Raw genomic sequence first — 25,046 nt, 5'->3', positions numbered from 1 at the left:
AGAGCAAACACCTTTTACCAAAGAGCGTGACTAGATCTGACCTCCATGAGCTCTCCGATAGTTACTGGCTGGCTCCTTGCTTGCTGCAGTTCTCTGCTTCCTCTTTCAGGTCTCTACTTGTTCCCTGAAATGACGTGAAACATTCCTAAACTTGCATGTTCGCTTTCTCGTGTTCTTTTCAGCACCTCGGAGCTGAGGCGATCCTCAACATTTGGATTGTAGAAAAAAAAGTCGTGAGATGGTTTGGGGGTGGAGGGAAGTCTTTCAGTGTGACGCCGAGCCTGAGCAGTGGGGCTCAGAGTGTTGAGCGAGGACCATGAGAGCATGGTCCGGGGTCGCTGTCTTGGACACTGTGCACGATGAGGTCCCAGACTGCCGGGGGCATGAGGTGCACAGGGGGAGCAGGGCAGGATTAGAGACAGGGTTGCCAGGAGCACGTTAACGTGCTCTTTCTCCTCCAGCGCTGCCTGTACGTGTGGGCTGGAATCAGGGCTGGGGCTGGGGGACGTGGGTCCGTGGGTCTCGGAGCGCGGTTGGCAGTCAGCGTATCCGTTGCGCCATCCTTCTCCCCTGGCACCCATTCAGGTATGGGGCGTGCAAGAACAGATCAGTGAGAGCCCGCAGCAGGCATGCCCCTCTCTCTCTCTTACTCCTCGCACAGGCCACTCCTGCCACCCTCTGCCCTCTCTCCCTTTCTGCCCCGTCTTCCCTATCTGTTCTGGTCGCTGGTCTGTTCTATATGCCCCCTGTCCTCTCTCTCTGCCCCCTGTCTCCCTTAGACCCTGTCTGCTCTCTCTTGGTTCCTTCCTCTCACCACCCCCCCCTTCGCTGTTCTCCACTGACCCCTCCCCTCATTCCCTCTTCTCTGATCTCTCCCTTCCTCTCTCCTCCTCCTCTCCCTCTGTCTCTCCCTGCCTGTAGAGGCGTGCTGTACAGGCCCTGTTGAAAACACACAGCTGAGATCCCATTGTCTGCACACAGGGCCCTCTGCAAGTCTGTGTGTGTGTGTGTGTGTGTGTGTGTGTGTGTGCATATTTGAGCACATGTGTGTATTGTGTCTGTGCATGTTTGAGTATAGGTGTGTTGTGTGTATGTTTAAGCATCTGTGTGTTTGTGTTGTGCTTGTGCATATGTGAGCACACTTGTGTGTTGTGCATGTGACTGTTGTGCATGTGTGGATTTGTGGGCACACGTGTGTTGTGCGTGTGCATGTGTGAATACACAGGTGTTGTGCTCATCCTGGAGTGAACCTTGACTGTGAAATATTTTGAAAGTGCACATCTGGGCCCCTGACTCAAGCCTGCCCTCGCTGCTGGATGTGAGCTGCTGTGTCAGACCTCTGTGCCTCTGTGGCTGCCTGCTCTCAGCACCACTGCTCCGACACTCACAGGTGAGTGGAGACGGGCAAGGCTGTGTGTGTGCGTGTCTGTACGCTCTCTCGCCCACTGGGAATGCCCACGCTGTTGGGGCGTCAGCGCAGGTGCAAGGCTGCTCCACAGGAACCTCGCCTGTCCTCAGTCACCACAGGGGTCCAGGCGGCATCATGGAGATCCTAGAATCAGCCTTTCTGAAACCCAGAGTCTGCGGACGCTGCTGTGCCTGGGAATGGCCATACTGATTACTGCAGTGCAGCATTCGGAATCGGGATCATGCGGCGATACAAATAATCCCCCTTTTCTGACTGAGAGGTGGCCATGCAGGGACAGCGCTGAGACAGCCCTGTCTCTGTAGCCCGCCAGGACATGCTGGTCCTTCTGATCTGATTCTGGCCTTGCCACCCCCAATCCAAACCCCATCCCAGTCCGGCCTGTATCCCAATCCAGGCTGTATCGCTCCAGGCCCTGGAGACCCTGCCCTTCCTCGGAACAGGAATGGTTGCCGCGAGTCTGCGTGTGAGGGCATGAGGGCATGAGGGCGGAGGCAGCGGTGCTCAAGTGGAGAGAAGCATGTTCCAGGAAAAATGTCGTGGGACAGCAGCAGCTCCTCCGCCGCCCCGCCCCCCCTCCGCGCGGCGTGTGACCTGGTGACCTCCGGCTCCTCTCTTACTCATTCCCCGCTAGCGGAGGGATGGGAGGATCAGCTCAATTACAGTAAATACCCCCTCCTCCCTGCCCACACACAAACACACACACGCGCTGGTGCTCACAGCCTGACTGTGTGTGTGTGTGTGTGTGTGTGTGTGTGTGTGTGTGTGTGTGTGTGTGTGTGTGCGCGCGCGCGCGTGGCTGTGCTCATCCCGGTGAGCTGCTCTCAACCTGGGTGGGGGGGCTGTCTTTGGGGAGGAGGTTGAGGGGTGCCTGGAGGAAGGAGATGATGGGGATGGGGGGAGCCCAGGGAGAGGGCTGGTCTCTTGAGCATGAAGAAGCAAGCAGGGCAGCCCAGAGTGGAAAATTCCCACCCCGCCCTCCCAGTCCCAGACCAGCCCAGCAGCTCTGCTTAATTGATACCAGAGCTCCACTAGTCCAGAGGGCATCACAGCTGGCACGCAGGCCGAGGCCCCGCAGAGCCGCGGAGCACTCCCACGCAGGAGCTGGCGCCCCCAAGCAGCTCGGGCGGCGCCCAGCGGGTCTGCATTCGTCTCCGCAGCCCTGCCCCACCCCCCCCGGCTGCCTGCGAAACCGTCTCCTGCCCTGGTGGGGGGGCCGACGAGCATCCCGGCTCTCGCTCGCTCCGGAAGGGGCCCTCCGAAGCCGCCTCACGGAGGAGTTGGCTCAGTCCGAACCTGTTTGTTGGACAAACCGGTTTGCGTGACGTAGCTGCCTTCCAGCTCGCCCGAAAGTAGTTCAGTGTCACCTTCCCTTTCACACTCCGGCAGCGGGAACTTCCTGGAGCTGAAGCGCCGCCGACCCGAGTCGGAGTGCGTCTGCAGCCAGAGCGCGGCTGGCTCTGGGCTCCCGCCCTGCTCGCTGCCTTCCCGCTGTGTCTCCCCTCTCCTCCCCTCCTCCCGGCATGACGGGACTCTTAATGATGCCAGCCCTGACACATCGGCAGGCCTGCCTGCACGCCACAGCAAACGCTTTCCAGATGATGTTTGTCATGTGTTGTGTTGTTGCTGTTGCTCACAGGAGGCTGGGACAAACAGCAGCCTGGGCCTCTAACACACAGCGTGAATGGACCGGCACACACACACACACACACACACACACACTCACACTCACACACTCTGGCTGGGCAGGCAGCCCACGAGCCTCTCTGGAGCTGGCTTTAAAGTTTCAAAAACTTTTGGAGATTGTTGGGGGGGGGCTCTGCTCTCTGTTGTCTTTTTAAGACAAAAAGACGACAGAGGGCGGTTTTCAGGGCCGTGAAGCCCAGAGCCGCTCAGGAGGCGGCCTGTCACAGCGCCGCCTGGAATCTGAACGTCTCCAGCCCCACAGTATAAATCAGGGGGTCCCAGGGGCCCCGGGCCCCAGCTGGCCTCCTGCAGCCCGAAACTTTTCGGAAGGCTTTCACAAAACACACCTCCGGCCCGTGAGGAGCTCCTCTTGCTTCCTCTTCACTGTCAATGTTCTTAATTAATAACGGGGACTCCTTCGGATGCAACCTGGCTCACCTTCAGTCTCCTCTAGCAGAGCCGCTCAGCTGATTCTGGGTCACTGTGTGTCCCCACTCTTCTTCTGCACTCTGGGGGTGACAGGGCCAGTACTGCTGGACCCCACAGCTCTGGGACAGTACCCCAAAGGAAACTGGAGTCTCAGCCACATCTGGGTGTTGTTATATCTAAAAACTTTTTTTTTTTCCCTGTAATGTGCTTTTTACGTATTGCAAAGCACTGTGAGAGGACTGGCTTTAAAGGTGCTGTCTAAAATGTGGTATACTGTCATTATTGAAGATTACTGTTTAACTGACTGGGGAACCGGGATCGATTAACAGCCCCGCTGAACGTGAAGACAAGACAGACATATTGATTCTCGGGTATCAGCAGGCGTAGGGGCTGACATTATCAATTAGGCTTCATTTAAATATTTATTTTGCAGATCTCAGCGTGCGTTCCTTCCTTATCTCTGTCTAAAAAAAAAATCAGTCCTATGATTTAATTTGCTCATCAAACACACCGGCTGCTGGACTGGACCCGCGCCGACCTCTGATCGCATCGGCGTGGCCGTGCCCGTCTCATTAGGCGCAGGATGGGGCGCGGGGGATCAAAGGATTTCTTAGGACCCCCGGTCACAGGACAGACTGAAAAAACCTTTCTTCTCCTCGCAATATCTCGCGTCGGGCTGTTTGGTCTGGCTGAGATAGATCAGATTTGCCGAAGCCAGGAGACCCCGCTCGATTCGTCTCCGAGCGAAGACGCTACGCCGGCGAAGTAAGTCGCAGAAGGCAAAGGGACCCTGCACGGTACCCAACTTCAGCTGTCACTCAAGGCTCAGGGCGCGCCTGATTGGAGCACCCGGCTCGGGAAGCGGCCAATCGGCGGGCGGCGGGGGCGGGGCCCGTGCGCCCAGGTTGTCTCGGGCTCGGGTGAGCGCGAGCTCGGCCAGCTCTGCGATACACGGAGGCGAGATGGGGCCGCGCCCTGCCACCGAGCCCGACTCCTGAGGACTTACAATTAACAACTTACAGCAAAGCGGCGAGAGACCCCCAAGAGCGGCTCGTACGCCCCGACGTACGTATGTCTTTTGGTTTGCGGGCTGGAGGTGCAATCCCGAAATCTTGAGAAACACGAGGTAAGAAACGGGCTTTTCTTATCTGTCCTCCTTTAAACAAACAAGACGTTTGCAACAAGTCGCCTGCGTAGGGAGTCGGGGTTTGGCGGAGCAGGCGCGCAGGACTGGAGCCGGAGCTCTCATGGCCAGGACGCGCAGTTTCGGTACTCGTTCCCCGCTCTGCCCGTGCCCCCTCCTTCATGAAGCCGGACCTTGCCAGTCCAGCGCGCACTGGGAGGTAGTGGGTGGGGGGGCTTTCCCCTTGCCACGCGGGACGCGGGGGACGTGATTTGTGAAATGCGCGGTGTGTGACGGAGCGGAGTGTAACGCGATCTCGCCCCGCCGCGCGCGCGAGAGAGAGAGCGAGCGAGCGAGCGAGCAGCCGGGTGGCACGGATCACGAGCCGGAGCCTCGCGCCGTGCCAGGGCAAAAGCCTGTCCCCGTGCGCGTGGGGACGGAGCGCAAGGTCCGTGGCCGTGGGGGGAGCAGGGATCTACTTACAGCTCCCCGAGAGCCGGGGCTCGTCCGCCACAAGCTCGAGAGCCCGCCAGCTGTCACAGGCGCTCCGAGGTCACAGACACGTCCTCGCTCGGGCTGCAGAACTCCTCGGTGTGTCAGGACGTGCGCTTTCATGCCCGGTGTTTGCGAAGGGACGGGCCTCTTGCCGGGCTGACCTCAGGACAGTCGTCGCCGACGTCCCCCCCCCCCCCCACACACACCTCCCCGTCTTACAGGAACGAGCCCCAACAAGCGGGTTTTGTCATTCACTCGAGCGAAGTGTCTCATAAAAAAATAAATAAAGTCGGCCTGGACTGCGAAGGTCAATAAAGCTGCCTTTGTCCCGTGTGTACAGGCAGAGCCTTCGCGAGTATTTTCGGGGAGGTGTGACTCTGCGCCTGTACCGCAAATCTCTGCTCTCACGCGTGTTCGGGTGGTTGTCGGGGCGCAGCTGTGGCCGTCAGTCCGGCCCTGGAGCCGCCGAGGCGACACCTCACCTCCTGGCTCTCTCTCCCTGGGGGCCGGACACGGTCGGACCTCGGGGTCGCCGCTGTCGGCCGGAATGTTGATTCGCTGAGCAGATCAAAGGGTCGGGGCGGGGGGCGCGGCGAGACCCCCGGGGAGGGACTGCGGTGTCCCTGAAGGGATGTCCCCCGCGGAACTGACGGGCTCTCTGTTTGTGTCCAGGTGTCTCGGAATCGAAGCCCTTGAAGGATCCGCATATCTGAAGCCTGCCGCCGGCTTTGATCCCTCCGGCGCGCTATCTGGCTGGGCGATGGGGCGGCATCGACCCGCAGCGCTAATTGCGCCGCTTCTCTCGCTATCTGATCCCGCTGTTTGCATGTGTGACTCTTTTGTGGTGGTGGTGGGGGGGGGGGCGGTTTGGTAATGAACAGCTCGCACCCTCCTCAGCTCGCGGCCAGGGGGCCCCGAGCGCCGACATCTGCGTTTCCTCTGGGAATCGCGCGACCCTCCCGGAGCGAGGCGGGGGTGCGAGACCGTGCCGGCGTCCCCGCGCGGAGGAAGCGCAGAGCGGAAAGGGGGTTCGTGTGGTGGCCGAGCGGCCCCACGGGGATAGGGCAGCTGAGCCCATTCGCCTAAAGAACGCACCGGCTCTTGAAGGGGGTGTTGTGACGCTGGGGGAGGGGCAGACGCGCCCTCGGACACCCGTCCTGCAAGAAACTTCTTCCTGAAGAGCGAAGTCAAAACAACATAGCTCGGATTCCAGGAGTGCAGGGAGCGGGGATCTCTCCCTCCTCGTCTGCGCCGCGTCTTGGGCGACATGGGCAACTGCGGGGGGTAGGGGTCGCGCGGCGGCGTGGGGGGGCGACCCGGGCGGCGCGTGCTGCCGGCCGGCGAGCGCAGGCGGGCTCGCTCTCGCTCTCGCCCTCGCGCCCAGCCCTCGCGCCTCGGGCAGCCGTTGCACTGAAACGAAGCCGATCCTGCCGGCGGGGCTGACGCGAGGACACTGGCGCGTGCGGAGAGCTGGCCTCCACGCTCCTCTCCCCGAGCGGGAAGCGCGTCTCCTCCAGCCGGCTCGGCGACCTGCTCGCGTCAGGGCGTGCGAATAGGAAAAAGCTCGCGAGGGTGCTAGTCCCCCCCGTGCCTGAGATGAGTTGAGGTTCTGAAAAGTGGGGGGCGGGGGAGGAGCCCCAGTCGAAAGGTTTGTGTGACACAAGTGGACCGGCTCTCCAGCTCCAGTCCAGGAGGGCTGCTGTGTGCGCAGGCTCTGGTTCCAGCTCGGCTCTTCCTGACCCGACTGAGCCGGGCCTCCTCCGGGTTGAGAGAACCAGGAGCCCTGCTGGGCTGGGGTACCCCTCAGTCTGAGCCACACGGGGGCAGTGTAGAGCAGAGTCTGGGGCTGGGGTACCCCTCTGTCTGAGCCACGCAGGGGCAGTGTAGAGCAGAGTCTGGGGCTGGGGTACCCCTCGGTCTGAGCCACACCGGGGCAGTGTAGAGCAGTGTCTGGGGCTGGGGTACCCCTCGGTCTGAGTCACAGAGGGCAGTGTAGAGCAGAGTCTGGGGCTGGGGTACCCCTCGGTCTGAGCCACACCGGGGCAGTGTAGAGCAATGTCTGGGGCTGGGGTACCCCTTGGTCTGAGCCACACGGCACAGCCACCCTCCCTTTGCAAAAGCACTCACTGGGATGTGTGGGCTGACGCCGGCAGGCCGGTCCTGGGCAGTACCACCAGTGCCCTGGTGTGTTTGTGCGTGCTCTGTTTTATGCCAGGTGGTGTTCCACCTCCTCCTTGCCCCCGCGCAGCTTCCGCCCGTAAATGTCACAGAGGCGTGAGTCAGGCTGGTTATCAATCACTGCTTCCAGAGAGGCAGTGACACAGAAGTACGAGGAACTGCATGTTTCTGAAGAAAAGAAAACCGAAAGAGAGAGAGGCAGGCGACTGCTGTTGAGAGAGGAGAAGTCTGTGTGAGGAAGGCAGCTGCTTCGTGCAGCTTTTTTTAGTTCAGCTTGAGTGCTTGTGGTTTTAAAACAGGGGCAGGAGGAAGTGCAGAGCTCTGTCAATCCAAGACCCGAACATCAGCCCTTCCTCACAACCAGAGAGACCCTTGAGTTTCTTTTTACCAAGTGTGAACCACACGAAGGTCAGGCTACCCTGGAGAGGGTAAGTGTTATAAGAGGAAGATAACATTTGTGAGAGGAAAATGTTTGACCTATAAAATTATTATCCTTCTCCTCAGATCAGAGACACTCCAGAGTCCAGCTCCTCTGTATCTTCACATTAACACCCCATCATCATCATCCTCAGATCTGTAGAGTAACTGTAGAGACACTCAGTCCAGCTCCTCTGTATCTTCACATTAACACTCCATCATCATCATCCTCAGACCTGTAGAGTAACTGTAGAGACTTGGCATGCCCTCTGCGTCGGAAGCGCCTGGCAGGCCAGCAGGGCCATGGTGCCCGAGGGCTCTGGGCATGGCGCGGTCCCTGCTGTGCCGGGGCGTGCCACCGGAGGGGGCGCGCAGCGCCGCGGCTCGCTGTCGAGCGGGGCCGAGATTCGCAGGTTTGGGGTGTCACCCCGGGGCGTTTTCGTGCAGTCACGCCAGGCTGTCCTGGGGTGACCCCACAGCCGGCCTCTTTCGGGCGGCGGCCGGTGTCCTTGAGCAGCGAGGCAGAGCGGACCCTCCTCCTCCTCCTCCTCCTCCTCCTTATCGCAGCGCCTCTCCCGCGAGGCGTGGGTCCGACTCCCCCGCCCGCTCCCGCGCGGAGCCTCCAAGGCCGGCGGGGCCCGGTGACGTCAGCGCCGCATTCCTGCCTCTCGCTCTCCCTGAAGGATAGCTCCGCCGGCGCAGCCCGGATCACTGCGGATTCACGGATCCTCCGGCTGCCAGGGTGGCCAGTGAATCGCGGGGAGTTTTTACGGGGGGGGAAGGGGGGGGCGACCACTGGGTTGAGAGTTAGGTCACCCCAGAGTCCGGGCACGTCTGGTTTTCCGTCTCCCGCAGCATCATGATGGAACGGAGACCAGTCCCATCTCCGCCCCCCCCGGGCCCCCCATGCCCACCAGGCTCCGCGGCGCGGCCCCGGGGCTGGGCAGTGTGGTCAGGGAGCCGGGTGTGTCCGCGGTAATGACAGGCTACGCGCAGAGCCTGTGTTTACAGGAGCCCTGCGGATTCTCCCACACGGAAACGGGGGAGGGGGGCGGCTCGGCGCTGGCGGCTCCGCAGGAAGGACAGGGCACCGGCGGGGCAGGAACGCCCCCGTGAACCCGGGGCAGCTCGCCTCAGGGCTGTCGGTCCGGCGCCCCTCGGAGCGCTGACCCTGCGCTCTTCCAGGAGGCGGGAGAGAGGCTTTGAATTGTTTTCGGCTCTCTGGGGCGTGCCCCGCATTCGGGGAGATGTGGTTCGGTGGTGAAGGAAGAGTTATGCGCGCATCCACGCCAAGAAAAGGCAAAAGTTCAGGCCGCCATTCCACAGCAGTGTGATCCATTCCGGGTTTTACTAGCAGCTGCAGGGCCCTGCTGTCTAGATCGTTGTCATGAAGAATAGGGCTCTTATTAAACCTGGAGCGGATTCAACTGCTGTGCACTGGGGGTCTTTTCTGTCCCGGTGTGTCCACACTGAGACGGTATGATCAGACGGTATCAGGGCAAATCGGATGCACAGTGTCCTCCTCTTACTTCCTCTCTTCCTCACACCTGAAGAAGGCTCAACAGCCAAAGCATTGACTCCTTCTTTCCACCTTTCAGCGTGGAAGTAACCTCTGCTTGTCTCACACGCAGCGTCAGGGAGCGCCAGATGTTGCCTCTCTCTCTGTTTGCGAGCAGATTCAGACTGCGGGCTCCTGCCCACAGCAGATGTGTGACTGTCTCTGCGATGAGTAACAGGAAGTGCTCACCGCCACGCCGGTCGGTTTTCGGAATGAGGGGGCTACGTTCGTGTCTTTGACGTCCGTCGCCCCGAGCGACAGCGCAGTAAATCTTGGCTCGTTTGTGAAGCCTGGTTTGCGGTGACAGGAAGCTGTCTCCGAACCCCAGGTGCGCCGTCTCGCTACCCCGCTGCAGGGCCGCCCAGGACTCTGAACCTCGAAGACCACACGTGCAGTCTCATGCACTGTCTTCATTTGGGTATCAGCGCTGATGTTACTTGAGAAGCGAGGACCCGTTTCCTGTCCTATATCGGCTTCGCACTTCCCTTCGGCTGACAGGCAGCAATGTCCCGATAAGGATGAGCTGTGCGTTCTCATCGGGTGTCAGTGAAGGAACCACAGTTTAATTAGTTTCTGTCAGCTTGAGGTTTGAACTTATTGAATCGGGGCTCATTTCCCCCTTTCTGTTTTGGAAGCCATTGGCCTCAGCCTGACCTCCCGGTTACACGCTGGGTCTCGCTAATTGATTGATTAATTGCAGCACTCCTAACGTGGCTCCCAGGCAATTCACGGGTAGCTGTACCGATAATGAGCTGACCTGCGTGAAGAACTTAAGCAACAACCTGTATCCGTTAAACAGAATAATTCATTGTTTATAATTGCCAGCTCAGGTTGGAACAAAATTGAGAGGGCACTGGGCCCCCCCAGGGAGTGGGTCTGAGACCCCTGATTAATCTGTCCAAGGACGCGATGCACGTTAGGTCACCCCTAAATCTGGGGTGCATCTAATGACCTATTGCGCTCCTTCGTTGTCCTCTTCAGCCATGCTAACAAGGCTCCACGAGATCTGCAAGAGCGGCTGATGATGCACCAGCCATTTCTTGTACCGGTTTTATCCGGCGATATCCTGACATGGAGCTGTTGAACAGGAATCTCGCACTCCCGCCTTCTTACCCATAAGTATCTCTTCCTGCTGAGCCCCCCCTCCCCCTGCCCCCTGGCCTTGATCTTTCCTCCACCCCATCTTCACCCTGGCGGCTGCCTCCCTGGCTCATTCCTCGCCGGCGAGGCAGGGCTGTCAGTCTCCGATCCCCACGGACAGGCACGCCAACGCCAAACCCCAGAACACAAAGTACTCTGTACCTCTGGAGTCTCATCACATGAGCTAGTGTTTGACCCAGCGCCTGAAATGTTTCGGTGGCCTTTGGCAGTTTTCAGGGTGGAGCTTTTGGAGATTGAAATGCAGCTGCCGAGCAGGTCGGTTCAGTTTGGCGCTGTATCAGAGGGTTTATTGACACGTGACTGAACAAGCTTGGAGACAGTGGGGTGGGTTTCAGGTGGCTGTTGATTAGTCACTTACTTATTTGCTACACCTTGCCTGGACGATTAACATGTTTCTCACCACGTGTAGCGACCGGAGACTCCATTGTCCTCTGGTTCTTTGAAGTTGCCCTTGTGTTCTCCTCTGAAGAACAGGTTCCTGCACAACGCCAGTTTACTAAGGCTGGTTTGAAGCAGTCTGGAGGTTGGCTTGATTTTAAGGCAGACCCACAGAAGAAGAGGTTATTGCTCTGTCCGGTCCGCTGCACCAGCAGGTTCGTTCCTCCGGCAGGTTCGTTCCTCCGGCAGGCTGTGTTTTTCTCCCTGCAGACCCGGGATGCAGAACCCGATGGGGCGTTGGCTGAGGGGCACCGAGCGAGCTGGGGGATTGGCGCAATGTGGCGCACACAGCTCCCGGGCTGCCGTGGTGCAGCTGGCACGGCGGGAGGGCGAAAGGTGGTCCTGAAACAGAGAGCGGAGGGGGGGCCTCTGTCTGGGCCGGGTGCTTCCTGGGCAGGCAAGAGGGCTGAAGACTCAAAACGAGTTTCAGGGCAGGACGGGGGAGTTTGGTCTTCCCAGCGGGACAGAGTGAGGCCTTTGCAGGTGGAGAGTGCCCTGTGAATACGAGCTGACGCAGCTCTCTTTATCCTGTAAACAGTCTGACCTGCATAATTTATACAGCAGCTGTGGGCTCTTATTGTTTGGAAGACAGACGGGCAGTGCGCCGCGCTGTCTGGGAGGGCCTGTCATTATCTGCTAGCCTGGCAAGCTCTGTCCCCCTCCCCCCTCATCTCTCTCCTCCACCCCTGTCCCCTCTCCTTTCTCCTCTCTCCCTATCCTTACTCCTCTCTCCCTATCCTCACTCCTCTCTCCCTGTCCCCTCTCCTCTCTCCCTATCCTCACCCCTCTCTCCCTATCGCCTCTCCTCTCTCCCTAACTCCTCTCCTCTCTCCCTATCCCCATCCCCTCTCTCCCTATCCTCACTCCTCTCTCCCTATCTCATCTCCTCTCTCCCTATCCTCACTCCTCTCTCCCTATCCCCTCTCCTCTCTCCCTATCCCTGTCTCTATCCTCTCTCTCCTCTCTCCTCTCTCCCTCTCCCTATCCCTGTCTCTGTCCTCTCTCTCTGATCTCTGGCGCTGTCCCTCTCTGTGGTCTGTGTGCAGGCTGGCTGGAGGGAGGCTGTGTGCTCCAGCCCAGATTCAATTACAAGGTTTCCTCTGTAATTACAAGGTGTGTCTCTGGCTCTGAATGGCAGAGTCTCACTGCTGCTGCAGTGCACACTGGAGTGTTGATGTCCTGACTGGCCTGTGCCGGCCCGGATCGCGCTGCTCTGTACTGTCCTGACTCGGCCCTGTGCCATACTGACTCAGCTTGGCCTGTACCGGCCCGGATCGCGCTGCTCTGTACTGTCCTGACTCGGCCTGCCCTGTGCCATACTGACTCAGCTTGGCCTGTGCCGGCCCGGATCGAGCTGCTCTGTGCTGTACTGTCTCAGCTTGGCCTGTGCTGACCCAGATCGGGCAGTCCAGTGGTGTACTGACTCGGCTTGGCCTGTGCCGGCCCGGATCGAGCTGCTCTGTGCTGTACTGTCTCAGCTTGGCCTGTGCTGACCCAGATCGGGCAGTCCAGTGGTGTACTGACTTGGCTTGGCCTGTGCCGACCCGGATCGAGCTGCTCTGTACTGTACCAACTCAGCATGGCCTGTGCTGGCCCAGATCGGGCAGTCCAGTGATGTACTGACATGGCTTGGCCTGTGCCGGCCCGGATCAGCCTGCCCTGTGCCGTACTGTCTCAGCTTGGCTTGTGCCGACCCGGATCAGGCGGTCCAGTGGTGTTCTGACTCGGCTTGGCCTGTGACGGCCCAGATCGGCCTGCCCTGTGCCATACTGACTTACTGGATTGTGGTGCCTAGCTCTGCACAGTCCTACAGCTTGGTAGGGTTTCTTCAACAATGTATGTGAAGCAACTGAGAACAGATTCCATCCATCCGTTTTCCAACCACTTTATCCAGGTCAGGGTCTTGGGGGGAGCCGGAGCTTGTCCCGGCAAGCAGTCGGCACAAGGCACAGTACACCCTGGACAGACACACAGGCGCGGACACGCACACACTCACACAGGGCCCGTCTCCCCAGAAGCCAATCGATCTGTGGGAGGAAGCAGCACCCGGAGGAGACCTACGCACTCAAGGGGAGAACATGCATAAATGTTTAAAAGAATGAGTGCTGATGGTTGTGAAAAAGCCGCACTATCGTGCTGATACGTTTCTTCATCTCGTTGCAGCTCGAATCCCCCCGGAGCAGGGAGACGCCCCACCCTCTTGACCGGACCTTCTCCTTAGAGAGGAATCGACGCTTCCGTCCGGCGGGGAGAGGAGCTGGCCTGGGGGGTCCGGGCGGACCACGGATCACCAAACCCACCCGCGATCTCCCAGGAGCCATGGGCAGCCGGGAGATTAGAGGGCAGTAAACCGAGCCGCTAGACGACAGGCGGAGTGAGAGAGAGAGAGACAGGCATCCGATCGAGAGGGACGGCGGCGGCTCGCTTCGTCGGCGAATCAAGATGAGTTCGGCGGCCGCGGCCCCGGTCTGCTACTTCAACATGTCGGTGGAGTTCTTCTACAACATGAGCGGGAAGAACATCAGCGCGGTGTGGCACACCAAGGACAAGGTGGTGGTGGGGCTGGGCCTGACCGTGTGCGTGATCGTCATCCTGGCCAACATCCTGGTCATGACCGCCATCATCCGCAACCGCCGCTTCCACTTCCCCATCTACTACCTCCTGGGCAACCTGGCGGCCGCCGACCTCTTCGCCGGCATCGCCTACCTCTACCTCATGTTCCACACGGGGCCCTGGACCATCAAGCTGTCCCCCTACGAGTGGTTCGTCCGGCAGGGGCTGCTGGACACCAGCCTGACCGCCTCCGTGGTCAACCTGCTGGCCGTGGCGGTGGAGCGGCACCAGACCATCTTCACCATGCAGCTGCACAGCAAGATGACCAACCGGCGGGTGGTCTGCCTCATCCTGGGCATCTGGCTGGTGGCCATCATCATGGGGCTGATCCCCACCATGGGCTGGCACTGCCTGTGCAGCCTAGAGAACTGCTCCACCATGGCGCCGCTCTACAGCCGCAGCTACCTGGTGTTCTGGGGCGTGCTCAACCTCCTCACCTTCACCATCATGGTGGTGGTCTACACGCGCATCTTCGTCTATGTCCGGAGGAAGGCCTGCCGCATGTCGCAGCACACCTCCCAGGTGCGCCAGAAGGAGACCGTCATGAACCTCATGAAGACCGTCTCCATGATCCTGGGTGAGTGCGGGGCTCTCTCTGGAGTCCAGTCCACTCCAGGTGTCTGACTCCCAGTACACGGCGGTCTGATCCACTCCAGGTGTTATAGAGACTGACTCCCAGTGCACAGCCGTCTGATCCACTCCAGGTGTTATAGAGTCTGACTCCCAGTGCACAGCGATCTGATCCACTCCAGGTGTCTGACTCCCAGTGCAAGGTGGTCTGATCCACTCCAGGTGTTATAGAGACTGACTCCCAGTGCACGGTGGTCCGATCCACTCCAGGTTTTATAGTGTTGGACTCCTGGTGCATAACAGTCAGATCCAATAGCAGTGGATGCGGTGCAGCAGCATGCAGGTTTGCATGGGTAGACACCTGATGTATTTCTGCATCATCCCTATGAATATGGAGTGGATCAAACTGCAGTGCTGTAACTGCAAGGGTATACTTGCATAAGATCCAGATAAGATGAGACCAGGGCTGCAGAAAGAGGAGACCCTTTTTTTTTTTTGTAGCTGGTTTGTTTTTGCAAGGAGCTAATGGATCTGAGGATAGAGGTGCTCACAGACACTGCGCACTCTTCTGCAGGGACTCAGCTTGTGGTTCAATGTAGCAGGGTCACAGCTCCTACAGTATATTCTCTTGTTAAATACAGATTCAACCACAGGACTGGCTTCCTGTGAACCCATCCTCTCTCAGGAATGTCCCAAAATATACCCAATGCTCTACACACACACACACACACACACACACACAGCTCTCTCACACACATTCATGCACACGTCTCACACGCACACGGACGCTCCTCACACATACTCACTCACGCACACTCCTCACACACACTCTCACGTGCACTTGCACACACTTTCATACACACGCACTCGCTCACACACACACAGCTCTCTCACACACATTCATGCACATGCCTCACATGCACACGGACATTCCTCACACACACACTCACGTGCACTTGTACACACGTTCATACACACGCACACAGCTCTCTCACACACATTCATGCACACGCCTCACACGCACACGGACACTCCTCACACACACTCTCATGTGCACTTGCACACACGTTCATACACACACACTCGCTCACACACACACATTCATGCATGCCTCACACGCACACGGACACTCCTCACACACACTCACTCCTCACACACACTCACTCATGCACTCTCCTCACACACACTCTCACGTGCACTTGCACACACGTTCATACACATGCACTTGCTCACACACACAACTCTCACACACATTCATGCACACGGACACTCCTCACACTCGCTCACGTGGACTTGCACAGCCGTTCATACACACGCACTCGCTCACACACACATCGGTCTGTCTGAGCCAGTCTGTTCTCGTCCCCCCCCCCTCCCCCCCATCTCCGCGGGGAGGCCTGTTCAGACACGTGCCACTCTGAATTCTCTGGAACGATCCCCCCCGGCACAGACACGCACAGGAATGTGTGCAGCCTGTCCCGGGCCGGAAACACACCGCCCCCTGCAGGCCAGGGTGTCTGGCTGACTGTGGGGGAAGGAGAGAGAAGTGCAGTAGCGCTGAGTACAGCACAGCCTGGGAACATTGGGGTACATATTCAGTGTACCCCAGCAAAGCACAGCCACCAGATAGCGGGCTGATTTATTGCATTCGTTGACCTCTCCAGATTGCAAAGTCACGGGGTTCCTTTTGGTGTGGTTGGACAGATTTTGGGGTACCTGTTAGGTGGCTCCTTTCTCAGGGAGGGCCAGAGAGTGAGAGAGGACCCCCCCCCCGGCAGTGTCACTTCAGAACGGTCAGGGGCGGACCCACTGGCCCCCCTTTTCCATACGTGAATGCTGTGACTGTCCGAGCCCCATCCTGGGTTTCCCTGGGGCCTGGAAACCTGGCAGAGTGTGAGGCGCTGGGGCAGGTGGAAGGAAAACAGAGGGCACCAAGCGCTAACACAGCTGCAGCAGCCTGTCAATATTTACACTGACTCTGACTCCCGGGGCGCAGCGGGGGAGGGGAGCACGCAGGGTTGGAAAACAACTGGGATGTTACTGAGGCCCCTGGGTAACAAAGAAACCACACAAGAGGAATAGCATGAATCAGGAGCTCAGTAATTCACACAGCACCCTGTGCAGAGAGCCTTGGAGGAAACAGGATACCTCCCTGTGTGACAGCCCTGTATCTCAACCACTTGGCCAGCTGTCCTACTGGTGTGACAGTCCTGTATCTTAACCACTGGGCCAGCTGTCCTACTGGTGTGACAGCCCTGTATCTTAACCACTGGACCGGCTGTCCTCCTGGTGTGACAGTCCTGTATCTCAACCACTGGACCAGCTGTCCTCCTGGTGTGACAGCCCTGTATCTTAACCACTGGACCGGCTGTCCTCCTGGTGTGACAGTCCTGTATCTTAACCACTTGGCCAGCTGTCCTACTGGTGTGACAGTCCTGTATCTTAACCACTGGGCCAGCTGTCCTCCTGGTGTGACAGCCCTGTATCTTAACCACTGGACTGGCTGTCCTCCTGGTGTGACAGTCCTGTATCTCAACCACTGGACCAGCTGTCCTCCTGGTGTGACAGTCCTGTATCTTAACCACTGGGCCGGCTGTCCTCCTGGTGTGACAGCCCTGTATCTTAACCACTGGACCGGCTGTCCTCCTGGTGTGACAGTCCTGTATCTTAACCACTGGAACAGGTGTCCAGGACTGGACACCCCTGAATTTGATCCATGTCCCAGAAAGTAGACAGCAATCCCTGGGTGCCCCCAGTTCCCAGCTGCTTTGCGACACCGTTGGAAACAAGCTGATCCTGACTCTCGTTTATTTTCTGTTTAGCGGGGAGCTGTGTATAATGGCAGTCTGGTGCCCTGTCCTGCGCTGCGCCTGGCTGTCTTTGGGATCTCACATCTGCACCCTGTCCCTCTTGCAGGAGCCTTTGTGATCTGCTGGACCCCAGGCCTGGTGGTCCTGCTGCTGGACGGTCTGCACTGCGAGTCCTGTGAGGTTCTGAAGTACGAGAAGTACTGCCTGGTTCTGGCTGAGTGCAACTCCCTGGTGAACCCCATCATCTACTCGTTCCGGGACCAGGACATGAGGAGGACCTTCAAGCAGATCCTGTGCTGCCTCTGCCCGTCGCGCGCCGGAAACAAGGGTCCCTCGGTGAGGTTTAGCACTCTTGAGCAGGAAGTTCTGTCCGAGAACAGCAGCCACAACCACTCGGCCCTGTGAGAGAAAGGGGGGGACAGGAGAAGGAGAGAGGGGGGACAGCCGCTCTCACCCGCACACATGCACCCCCATCGCACACCAGCTGCCGAGCAGACTAGGGAGCCAGAAAGGGAGAGAGTCAGGGCGAGCCCGAGACCGCCCAAGCCGAGCCCTCGCTGTTCCGCCGCTGGCCACCTGGGCCCGCGGGGCTGCGGATCTGTGTTTTGTGGGCTTTTTTTTCTTCGAGATTTGAGGATGGGAAGGGTGGGTTTGAAGTTCTGGCTCAGTCGAGGTCAAGACAAGTGTGGACAGCAAAGATAGAGATGGGATCTACTGTCTTCTGCCCGCCCGTCCTTTCTGAACACCCTGTCCAACTGTCTGGCCACCGGTCCCCGAATGTCTGTCTCCAGCTCTGCCTAGCCAGCAGCCTGTTTGTCTATCCATCACTCTGAGAGTCCGCTGTGTGTGTCTGCACCCCCGTCAGTCTGAGAGTCCGCTGTGTGTGTCTGTACCCCCGTCAGTCTGAGAGTCCGCTGTGTGTGAGTCCACACCCCCGTCAGTCTAAGAGTCCACTGTGTGAGTCCACACCCCCGTCAGTCTGAGAGTCCGCTGTATGTGTCTGCACCCCCGTCAGTCTGAGAGTCCACTGTGTGTGTGTCTGTACCCCCGTCAGTCTGAGAGTCCACTGTGTGTGTGTGTCTGCACCCCCGTCAGTCTGAGAGTCCACTGTGTGTGAGTCCACACCCCCGTCAGTCTAAGAGTCCACCGTGTGAGTCCACACCCCCGTCAGTCTGAGAGTCCGCTGTATGTGTCTGCACCCCCGTCAGTCTGAGAGTCCACTGTGTGTGAGTCCACACCCCCGTCAGTCTGAGAGTCCGCTGTATGTGTCTGCACCCCCGTCAGTCTGAGAGTCCACTGTGTGTGTCCGCACCCCCGTCAGTCTGAGAATCCGCTCCTACCTGTGTCTCTGCCTGTCCATCTATCAGTCTGTCCACAGAGCAGGCACTCGCCACCGGAGTGCTGTCTCGAGCCCAGGTCCAAGTCCAGTTCTGCTCATGTAGGGTGTCTCAGGTGCGTGATGTAGGACTGGGGTGGGAGCACGTGCGCTGGAGATTCACGGATTAAAATTGCTCCTTTCATTGGACTACTGACTTAATGCACTACATCTCCTGGGGCGAAGGACTCTTCTAGGGTAACCCGAAGCAGAACCCGGACCGCGCCCCAAAATCCCCCTGGGATTCTTAGAACGAGGACAAGTGACAAACATAAGAACAGGAGATGGAAAGTAATTATAAAGACTGTATGATGGCCCAGTCTTTAACACTTTAACACAAGAGCTCAGTGGCAGTGCGCCTGGAGACTGCTGCTGCGGCACAAACAAAGCCGTAAGAACTTGTCGGAAATAAAGGAGTTGAGAGACGAGGCCCAGTTTCTCGGTGTTCCAGCGGCCAGCGGCGCGGATCTCGGAGAAGTCTCCAACTCACTCGCTCGGCAGGTGTGCGACGTGGATATCGGAGCACTTGGAGAACGGACTCTCGCCCCGCGGGATTCTGGGACTGCTCTGTGCCGTGTCTTCGTTGGCGGGGGAGATGGTGCACGCGGAGTTCTCACCAGCGCGTACTGGGAGACTGGGAATATCCTTCATGTCACCCTTCCATTGCTGCCGAATGCTGTGGGAATCTTAGTGCAGGCTGCACCAGGCTGAGGGGGTACGACTGCAATCATAGTTGATCCATTTCACTCGGCCAGGCGCGAGAATTAGTCTGGATCGTCCAGGTTGTTGTTTCATCCTGATCTTGTGCCCCGTTTAAGCTGCTTTCCTGCACAATTTTGTCCACTTTCATTTCACACCTTATTTTGCACCTTTTATCGTTTTACGTTTTACGTTTATCAGTAAAGGTGTCCTGACCAAAAAAAAGTGCTCCCAGGGAGGAAATGCTGGGGGGAGGCATTTCAGTGTTGCACACGCTAGTTTGCTTTAAGAAGCAACGGGAAAATGCCTCCCCCACCTCACTTCCTCTCTGCTCGTGAGCAAATTCTCAGCCCAGAGTGGGAAAATAAGTAATGCCAACAGAGATGAGCGTAGATGAGCAGCAGGATATGAAACTAGAACAAGGCATGTAATGCAGAAGAGCCAATTACAACTTCCGCTTTAAGGTTGTTTTGTATGTAAGATTTATTTTCCATGGATGTTTATATAATTTCAAATCATTTAAAATAGAAATATTGTTTGCTATAAAAATTGAAACTTTGTGAACTGAGGGGTTAGAGTAGAATACAATCATTAGTGGTCAATGCACTTTGAAAAAAGTTTAAACAAGATGTAAATTTCAAACTAATTTCACAGATACAAAATGGGGAGATAAACCTGGGAGTTAATTTCAAAATAGAAGGAGGTGACTTCGAAAACCCCCTCCTTCTCTGCTACCTAAAGTACTTTAGAACCATATATAAAGCATATATAGACTATTTTAGATGTGCTTGTGACCCAGGATGTATATATATATTGTAAATAATGTTTTTGATACCATGTTATCTTGACTGTGGCATACATATCTATTCAAACAAATTAGAAGAAAAAACTTCAATCACTTCTCTAAGTGCACAGTGTGATTTTTAAAGGGAATTTGCAACTCTTTCATGTGCACCTCTCAGCAGATGTGAGGAATACTGAGCAGTCTGTTTCGTGGAGGATCATTATCAGTAATTACAGTGGATTCAGAGCGCCCCCGCGTCCAGCAGGGCTGTCCAGGTGTCACTTGTCTGTGTCGAGGACAGTTGCTCTAATGATGGAGCTTTTCAATTCATTTGGAAACATGGAGACTGCTATGTGAGCATCTGCATCAGGCCCTGCAGCAGGGCCATGCAGCCTGCACCCTGTTCCAGTCCACTCCGTTACAGACGTTTTCTGCCACTTTGTTTAATTACTGATAATTAACGAGTCCGTGGAGTGGAACTGATCAGACGGAGCGGGTGTTGAGAGGCCCTGCCAGATCCAGTGTTTGTGTCTGCTCAGCTTTGTGCTTGGCATTGTGTCCCTTTATTTCAGGGAGTGTTGATTACTGGTCACGGCAGGCCGGAGTGCTGGCAGGAGCTTTTTTACTTTTCAAAGCGTCTTTTCAGTATCTGAAGCCGGGACGAGTTATCCAGCTGGTTGGTTTAAAGAGATAACTGATTTCAGGTCCTTAAGACCAGAGCTGTCAGAAAAGCCAGCAGGCAGCTCTGTCCACGCTGTCCCCTCCAGGAACAGGACTGTTCACCCTGCAGCCATATGGTGCTAAAGACCAGTGGCCAACTCCATAAAACTCCCCCAGTGTTGCACAGACTGGTCTCAGTCAGCTCCGTTTTGCAGATTTGTGCGCTAAAGGGCTCATTTACTCCTCAATAGGGAACCAGGGCAAATAAAATGCTGTCTGTGTTAAAGTCTGTAGCTAAAGTGCTTTTCTAAGTGATAGACCGCTGAGTTCAGCTGCTCTGTGTGAAGCTCTTAAACTACAAGAGGACTGAGGACAGACTGGACTGAGGACAAACTCAGGGAGAGACTGGACTGAGGGCTATTTTCTGGAGTTGGCTGCTGTGGTCAAGATTTGTCTGAAAATAAACTGACAATCTTTTCACGGTTATAATTCAATCTAATTGTGAGAAAAGGCAGAAGCTGTACTGCAATTGAGGGCCAACAATCCGTTCTTGGCTTGTTTTTGTCAAAACCCCTCATCGTGGGGCTTGTTAGAGGATGAGTTAACGAACTGTCTGGCCTCTAGACCCTCTTATTAAAAAAATTATTTTGTCTTTTAAACGGCTGCGTGTGTATTTCTTGGTTAACGGACAAACTTGTACAGCGATTTCCCTGAGACTCCCTGGATCTGCTCCTTGTAGCCCTGTTCCCCAGCTCTCAGTTTCTGAACTGAGCTGATCGTCAGCCTCTGTTCCAGCCCCTTGAAAGAGCCGTTGCAGCTCAAAACGTCCAGCGGTGCAGCACTGAAATGTTGCTCCAGGCTGCTGTGGCGCACAGCTGTGCAGATTGAGCTCCCTGTCGGGCGGGTGAGCTGCCCTGTCTGCACTCAGACACAGGGCCTCTCGAGACATGAGCGTCATCTCTGTCATCTGCTTCTAAATCCCCTTGGCTCCCGGTGACTTTTGAAATGATAGACTCTTTCCGATGCCGGCATCTCGGTGTCTCCCCCACCCCCCCGGCGGTCTTCACAAGCAGCGTGTCTGACTCGTTAGAAACGGGCCCTGGAGAACTAGGGCCAGCCATCCTGCTCAAGATGTGTGTTGGATGTGACCAGCCCACTACCCCTATTACTCAGAGGAGGGGGGGATCAAAAGAAGTCTGGTTCTGTGGGGAGCTGAGAAAGCAGCACAGAGGGTTCTTGTGCACAGAAAAGTCACGTATTCGTCCTCACTGGCTTACAGAGTCTGCAGTGACCTTGAGCACACGGGGAAATAGCAGACTTGCCAGCTATAATCTCGTGTTTAACTCCCAGTGAACCCAGTCAGCTGCCGAGATAATCTCCGACTCCAGGAGAACCTGTTCAGAGGTTGGTTTATTTAACTGGCCTGTGCATTTCGAAACTGCAGTTTGGCTCAATCAGCAAAATCTGTGCAGGAGCATACCGTTGAGAGCTGCAGAGTGCAGTAAAGCAACAGTCTTTCGGCACTGCTGGGACGCAGTCACATGACTTTTACTACATGTTACATCAGAGGGCGCGTGACCTGGAGTGCACGCCACAGCAGAGGTCACGTGACATGTGCTGTCACCCCTTGCTAAAGGTCACGTGACCTCTGTTGTGTCTCCTTTAGTACCAGTATCAGGAGAGGTCACACAGCCCCTGGTTTTCTATAAAGGTCTTTCTCAATTTGCAGAATTTGCGCAGGAGCAGGTTGTGGAAAGCTAGAGGGTGCAGTTAAACAGCAGCCGTTCAGCACCGAGGATCCAGGAGGCAACATGCTGTAGTTCAACAGGAATATTCAGTCATGTGCTAACTCCCTGTTTTGTGCTCAGATAACTGACTGCTGACCAGATTCAGATTACGGACTTGCTTTCTCAACTGACAGCGGACAGCCTCGCAGTCCTGAGTCTCAGTAGGCCATCCGTTTGCGAGAAGAAAGGTTTGAGCCACAGGAGACCACTGGGGCCGTCTTGCCTGATGAGCTGCCAGCCTGCAAGTTCATCTGGGGGGTCTTAGGGCCCAGTCTGGCCAGGATGCCTGTTCCCAGATGTGGTGATCGCAGCAGGAAACGAGACAGACATGACGGTCTCACACACAAGGGCTGTGCAGGCCGGAGAGAGGCCACCCGGCGCTGGCAGGAGATGGCATTGCCTGGTCACTGTAGCGAGACCAGCGGGGGGGAGTGTGTGGTTCAGAGGGGGCGACAGTGTAACAGCTCCTGGCGACTACATTGGGAAAAGGAGGGGGGGACTGGGACGGGGGGGCGGAAGCGAAAGGGGCAGGCAGGGAGATCAGAATGGAGGGAGGGGTGCTGTCCTGGTGGGTGTGGGGCTCTGGTGCTGTGAATGCTAACCCGGTGTGTGTGTGTCGGGGTGTGCGTGTCTGTGTGTCCCGCAGGTTGGCACGGTGAAGACCCACCTCAACGATGACGAGGGGGCGAGGGGGGCCCAGCTGCTCATCCTCGACGACGGCGACAGCAAACCCCACAACGGAGACGGGGCGCCGCCCGGCCACCACAGCAGCTCCGACATCTGAAGCCAGGGGGGCGACGGACACCCAGGCCCGGCCCGGTCCGGCTCCCGCCTGGACCACAGGTGAAGGAGGAACCGCAGAGCTGGCAGCTGCCTCCAGCGCATGAACCCCTCGCCCTGCCAGGGTCTGAACCCCAGATGTACTGTGCACCAGAGCCGCACCCCTGAACCCCAGACGCACTGTGCACCAGAGCCGCACCCCTGAACCCCTAATCGTGGCAGGGTGCGAGCCACAGGACGCACCAGAGCCCAGGGCTGTGCCCTGTCCAAAGCTCTACTGGCCCTGGACAGCGCCAGTGTAAGGGCCTTGAACACGTGTACAAATATTCCCGACGGGCTAAACTCCCTTTTCGAAGCATCTGGCGCACTCCCAGTCCTGTTCCAGGCTCATGGTCCAAGGTGAGCGCAGCCCCACTGCTCAGAGCAAGATGCGAGTGACTGCACCCCTGTGCCCCCTGTACAGACCCTGATGGAAATGGTTTCTAGGACAGCAGGCAAATATCCTGTCATTACTGAAGCTGCACCCTCCAGCGCTTGAAGCTGAAGTGCTTGTCCAGCATCTGTTTTCTTAAACACATTTTGGCTTGGCTGATGTTAGTCATTATGCTAAAAAATAACAATCCTGTGTTTAGATGACATCACTGCAATAACCACAGCTGCAGGAGACTATGTCATTATTGCAGAATGGTGACACGAATATTGTCTTATGACTCAGCAGGGGCTGATGCCTACCATATCTTATTTATCTTTGCATTGAAACAGCACCCAGTTCTCTTCCTCTAAAGGTTTTTGCACCCACTTGATCGACTCGTTATACAAGGATTTGAAAGGGCTGATTTGTACAGTCACGTGGAAGGAGGCCTCAGGCCAATGTAGCTCGTTCAGGCTATACAGCAATCAGATCTCATCCAGTCACTGCTTGCAGGAGCCCCGGGGTATCCTTCAGCCAAGCAAGCTAGGCAACTTGTTCCACACTCCCACAACCCTTTGTGTAAAGTTGCGCTTCCTGTTCTCTGTTGTAAATGCACTGAGTTTTCCCCTGAAGGCTTTGCTTCATGTCTCAGTATTGCTCCGGGAGAGGTCAGCTGGGCTGACTGTTCATGTGTTTCAGGGTGGGGTAGTTCTGTGCTATTTCTGTTGGTTGGTGGACCTGTATCGCACACTGCATGCAGCACTCCTATCACTACATAGGTAAAAAAGAATGACAAATGTGCACTGATAATGCCTGATATAATCATGCATACTCCGATAAAATATACATAATCATTTGTGTACAAGGTTTATAAGGGAGCAAGTACATAGAACCTGTTAGCTTGTTGCAGTGTCAGAGACCGATCTTGATGGTTGACCTCTGAGATAAGCTGTTGTGTTACAATAAAGCTGCACCTTAAAACTGTTCTGCCATGGTCTTCGGGACTTTGCCCTTTACTCTGTATGGATAGTGGCTCTAATGTTCATCTACTGCCACCGTGTGGGCATCCTATGCTACTGCACTCAAACAGATTCTTAAGATCACTTTTCCACATTTGGAGGAAAAAATGAATGCTTCCACCGTTAGAAATCCAGTAGTAACTGGCAAGGGTTTTTATGTCAATCTGTCAATCCAACGCCTAGCGCATGCCGGAACTACTGCCAGAAAGGGTTCGATTTGTGCTTGAACTGCAAATTTAAGCAGTAGGTAGAGCGTCAGCAAAAACCTTCGGCCCAGATTAATTGTTTTTAATCCGCGAGGGGACTCGGTCCCCCGGGAAGGCAGGGGCACCGGCGCAGTTTGTTCTGCACGCGAACACAGGGAGGAGCAGATCAAGCCTGACTGCCAGAGGCGCGCGCACACACACACGAGAATGGATACTGTACGTGCCCACAACCCCCCTTTTCTTCTCAGGGCTCCAAAAGTTTCCCCGTGCGGGGGGGGGGGGGCAGAAATCATGTACACACCCCCTGTCCATCAACAAAGGCTCCACCAGCTCATCAGCCCCCCCCCACCAGGAATCAGCACAATAGATCTGGGTAACTTGACCTTTCACCTTTCGATGTGTCAGGAGTCTCCAGGCACT

At 56.6% G+C, this 25,046-nt stretch overlaps 1 protein-coding gene across 4 annotated transcripts; it reads left to right on the top strand.

The window, feature by feature from the left end:
• Positions 1-4,423: 4,423 nt before the first annotated feature.
• LOC148820730 (lysophosphatidic acid receptor 2-like) lies at positions 4,424-24,387 on the top strand. Of its 4 annotated transcripts, none has more exons than XM_088932594.1 (4): positions 4,424-4,667; positions 13,075-14,101; positions 17,011-17,240; positions 22,856-24,387. In XM_088932594.1, the coding sequence occupies exons 2-4, from the start codon at positions 13,354-13,356 to the stop codon at positions 22,991-22,993; spliced, it is 1,116 nt and encodes a 371-aa protein (XP_088788720.1). In that variant the 5' UTR covers positions 4,424-4,667; positions 13,075-13,353; the 3' UTR covers positions 22,994-24,387. The 4 variants fall into 4 exon arrangements, with proteins under 4 accessions (XP_088788720.1, XP_088788724.1, XP_088788723.1 ...); XM_088932598.1 differs by lacking the exon at positions 4,424-4,667 and adding an exon at positions 7,108-11,379; XM_088932597.1 differs by lacking the exon at positions 4,424-4,667 and adding an exon at positions 7,108-11,394.
• Positions 24,388-25,046: the final 659 nt, after the last annotated feature.

This window comes from Atractosteus spatula, chromosome 14 (assembly GCF_055471065.1).
Source record: "Atractosteus spatula isolate fAtrSpa1 chromosome 14, fAtrSpa1.hap1, whole genome shotgun sequence".
NCBI lineage: Eukaryota > Metazoa > Chordata > Actinopteri > Semionotiformes > Lepisosteidae > Atractosteus > Atractosteus spatula.
This window is presented reverse-complemented; position numbering and strand designations above follow the sequence as displayed.

Excerpts from the sequence above, each read along its gene's own strand:
- LOC148820730 (XM_088932594.1), top strand. The coding sequence starts at position 13,354 with ATGAGTTCGGCGGCCGCGGCCCCGGTCTGCTACTTCAACATGTCGGTG. Across the intron at positions 14,102-17,010 it reads GACCGTCTCCATGATCCTGG|GAGCCTTTGTGATCTGCTGG; the intron begins GTGAGTGCGGGG and ends TCCCTCTTGCAG. Across the intron at positions 17,241-22,855 it reads CCGGAAACAAGGGTCCCTCG|GTTGGCACGGTGAAGACCCA; the intron begins GTGAGGTTTAGC and ends TGTGTCCCGCAG.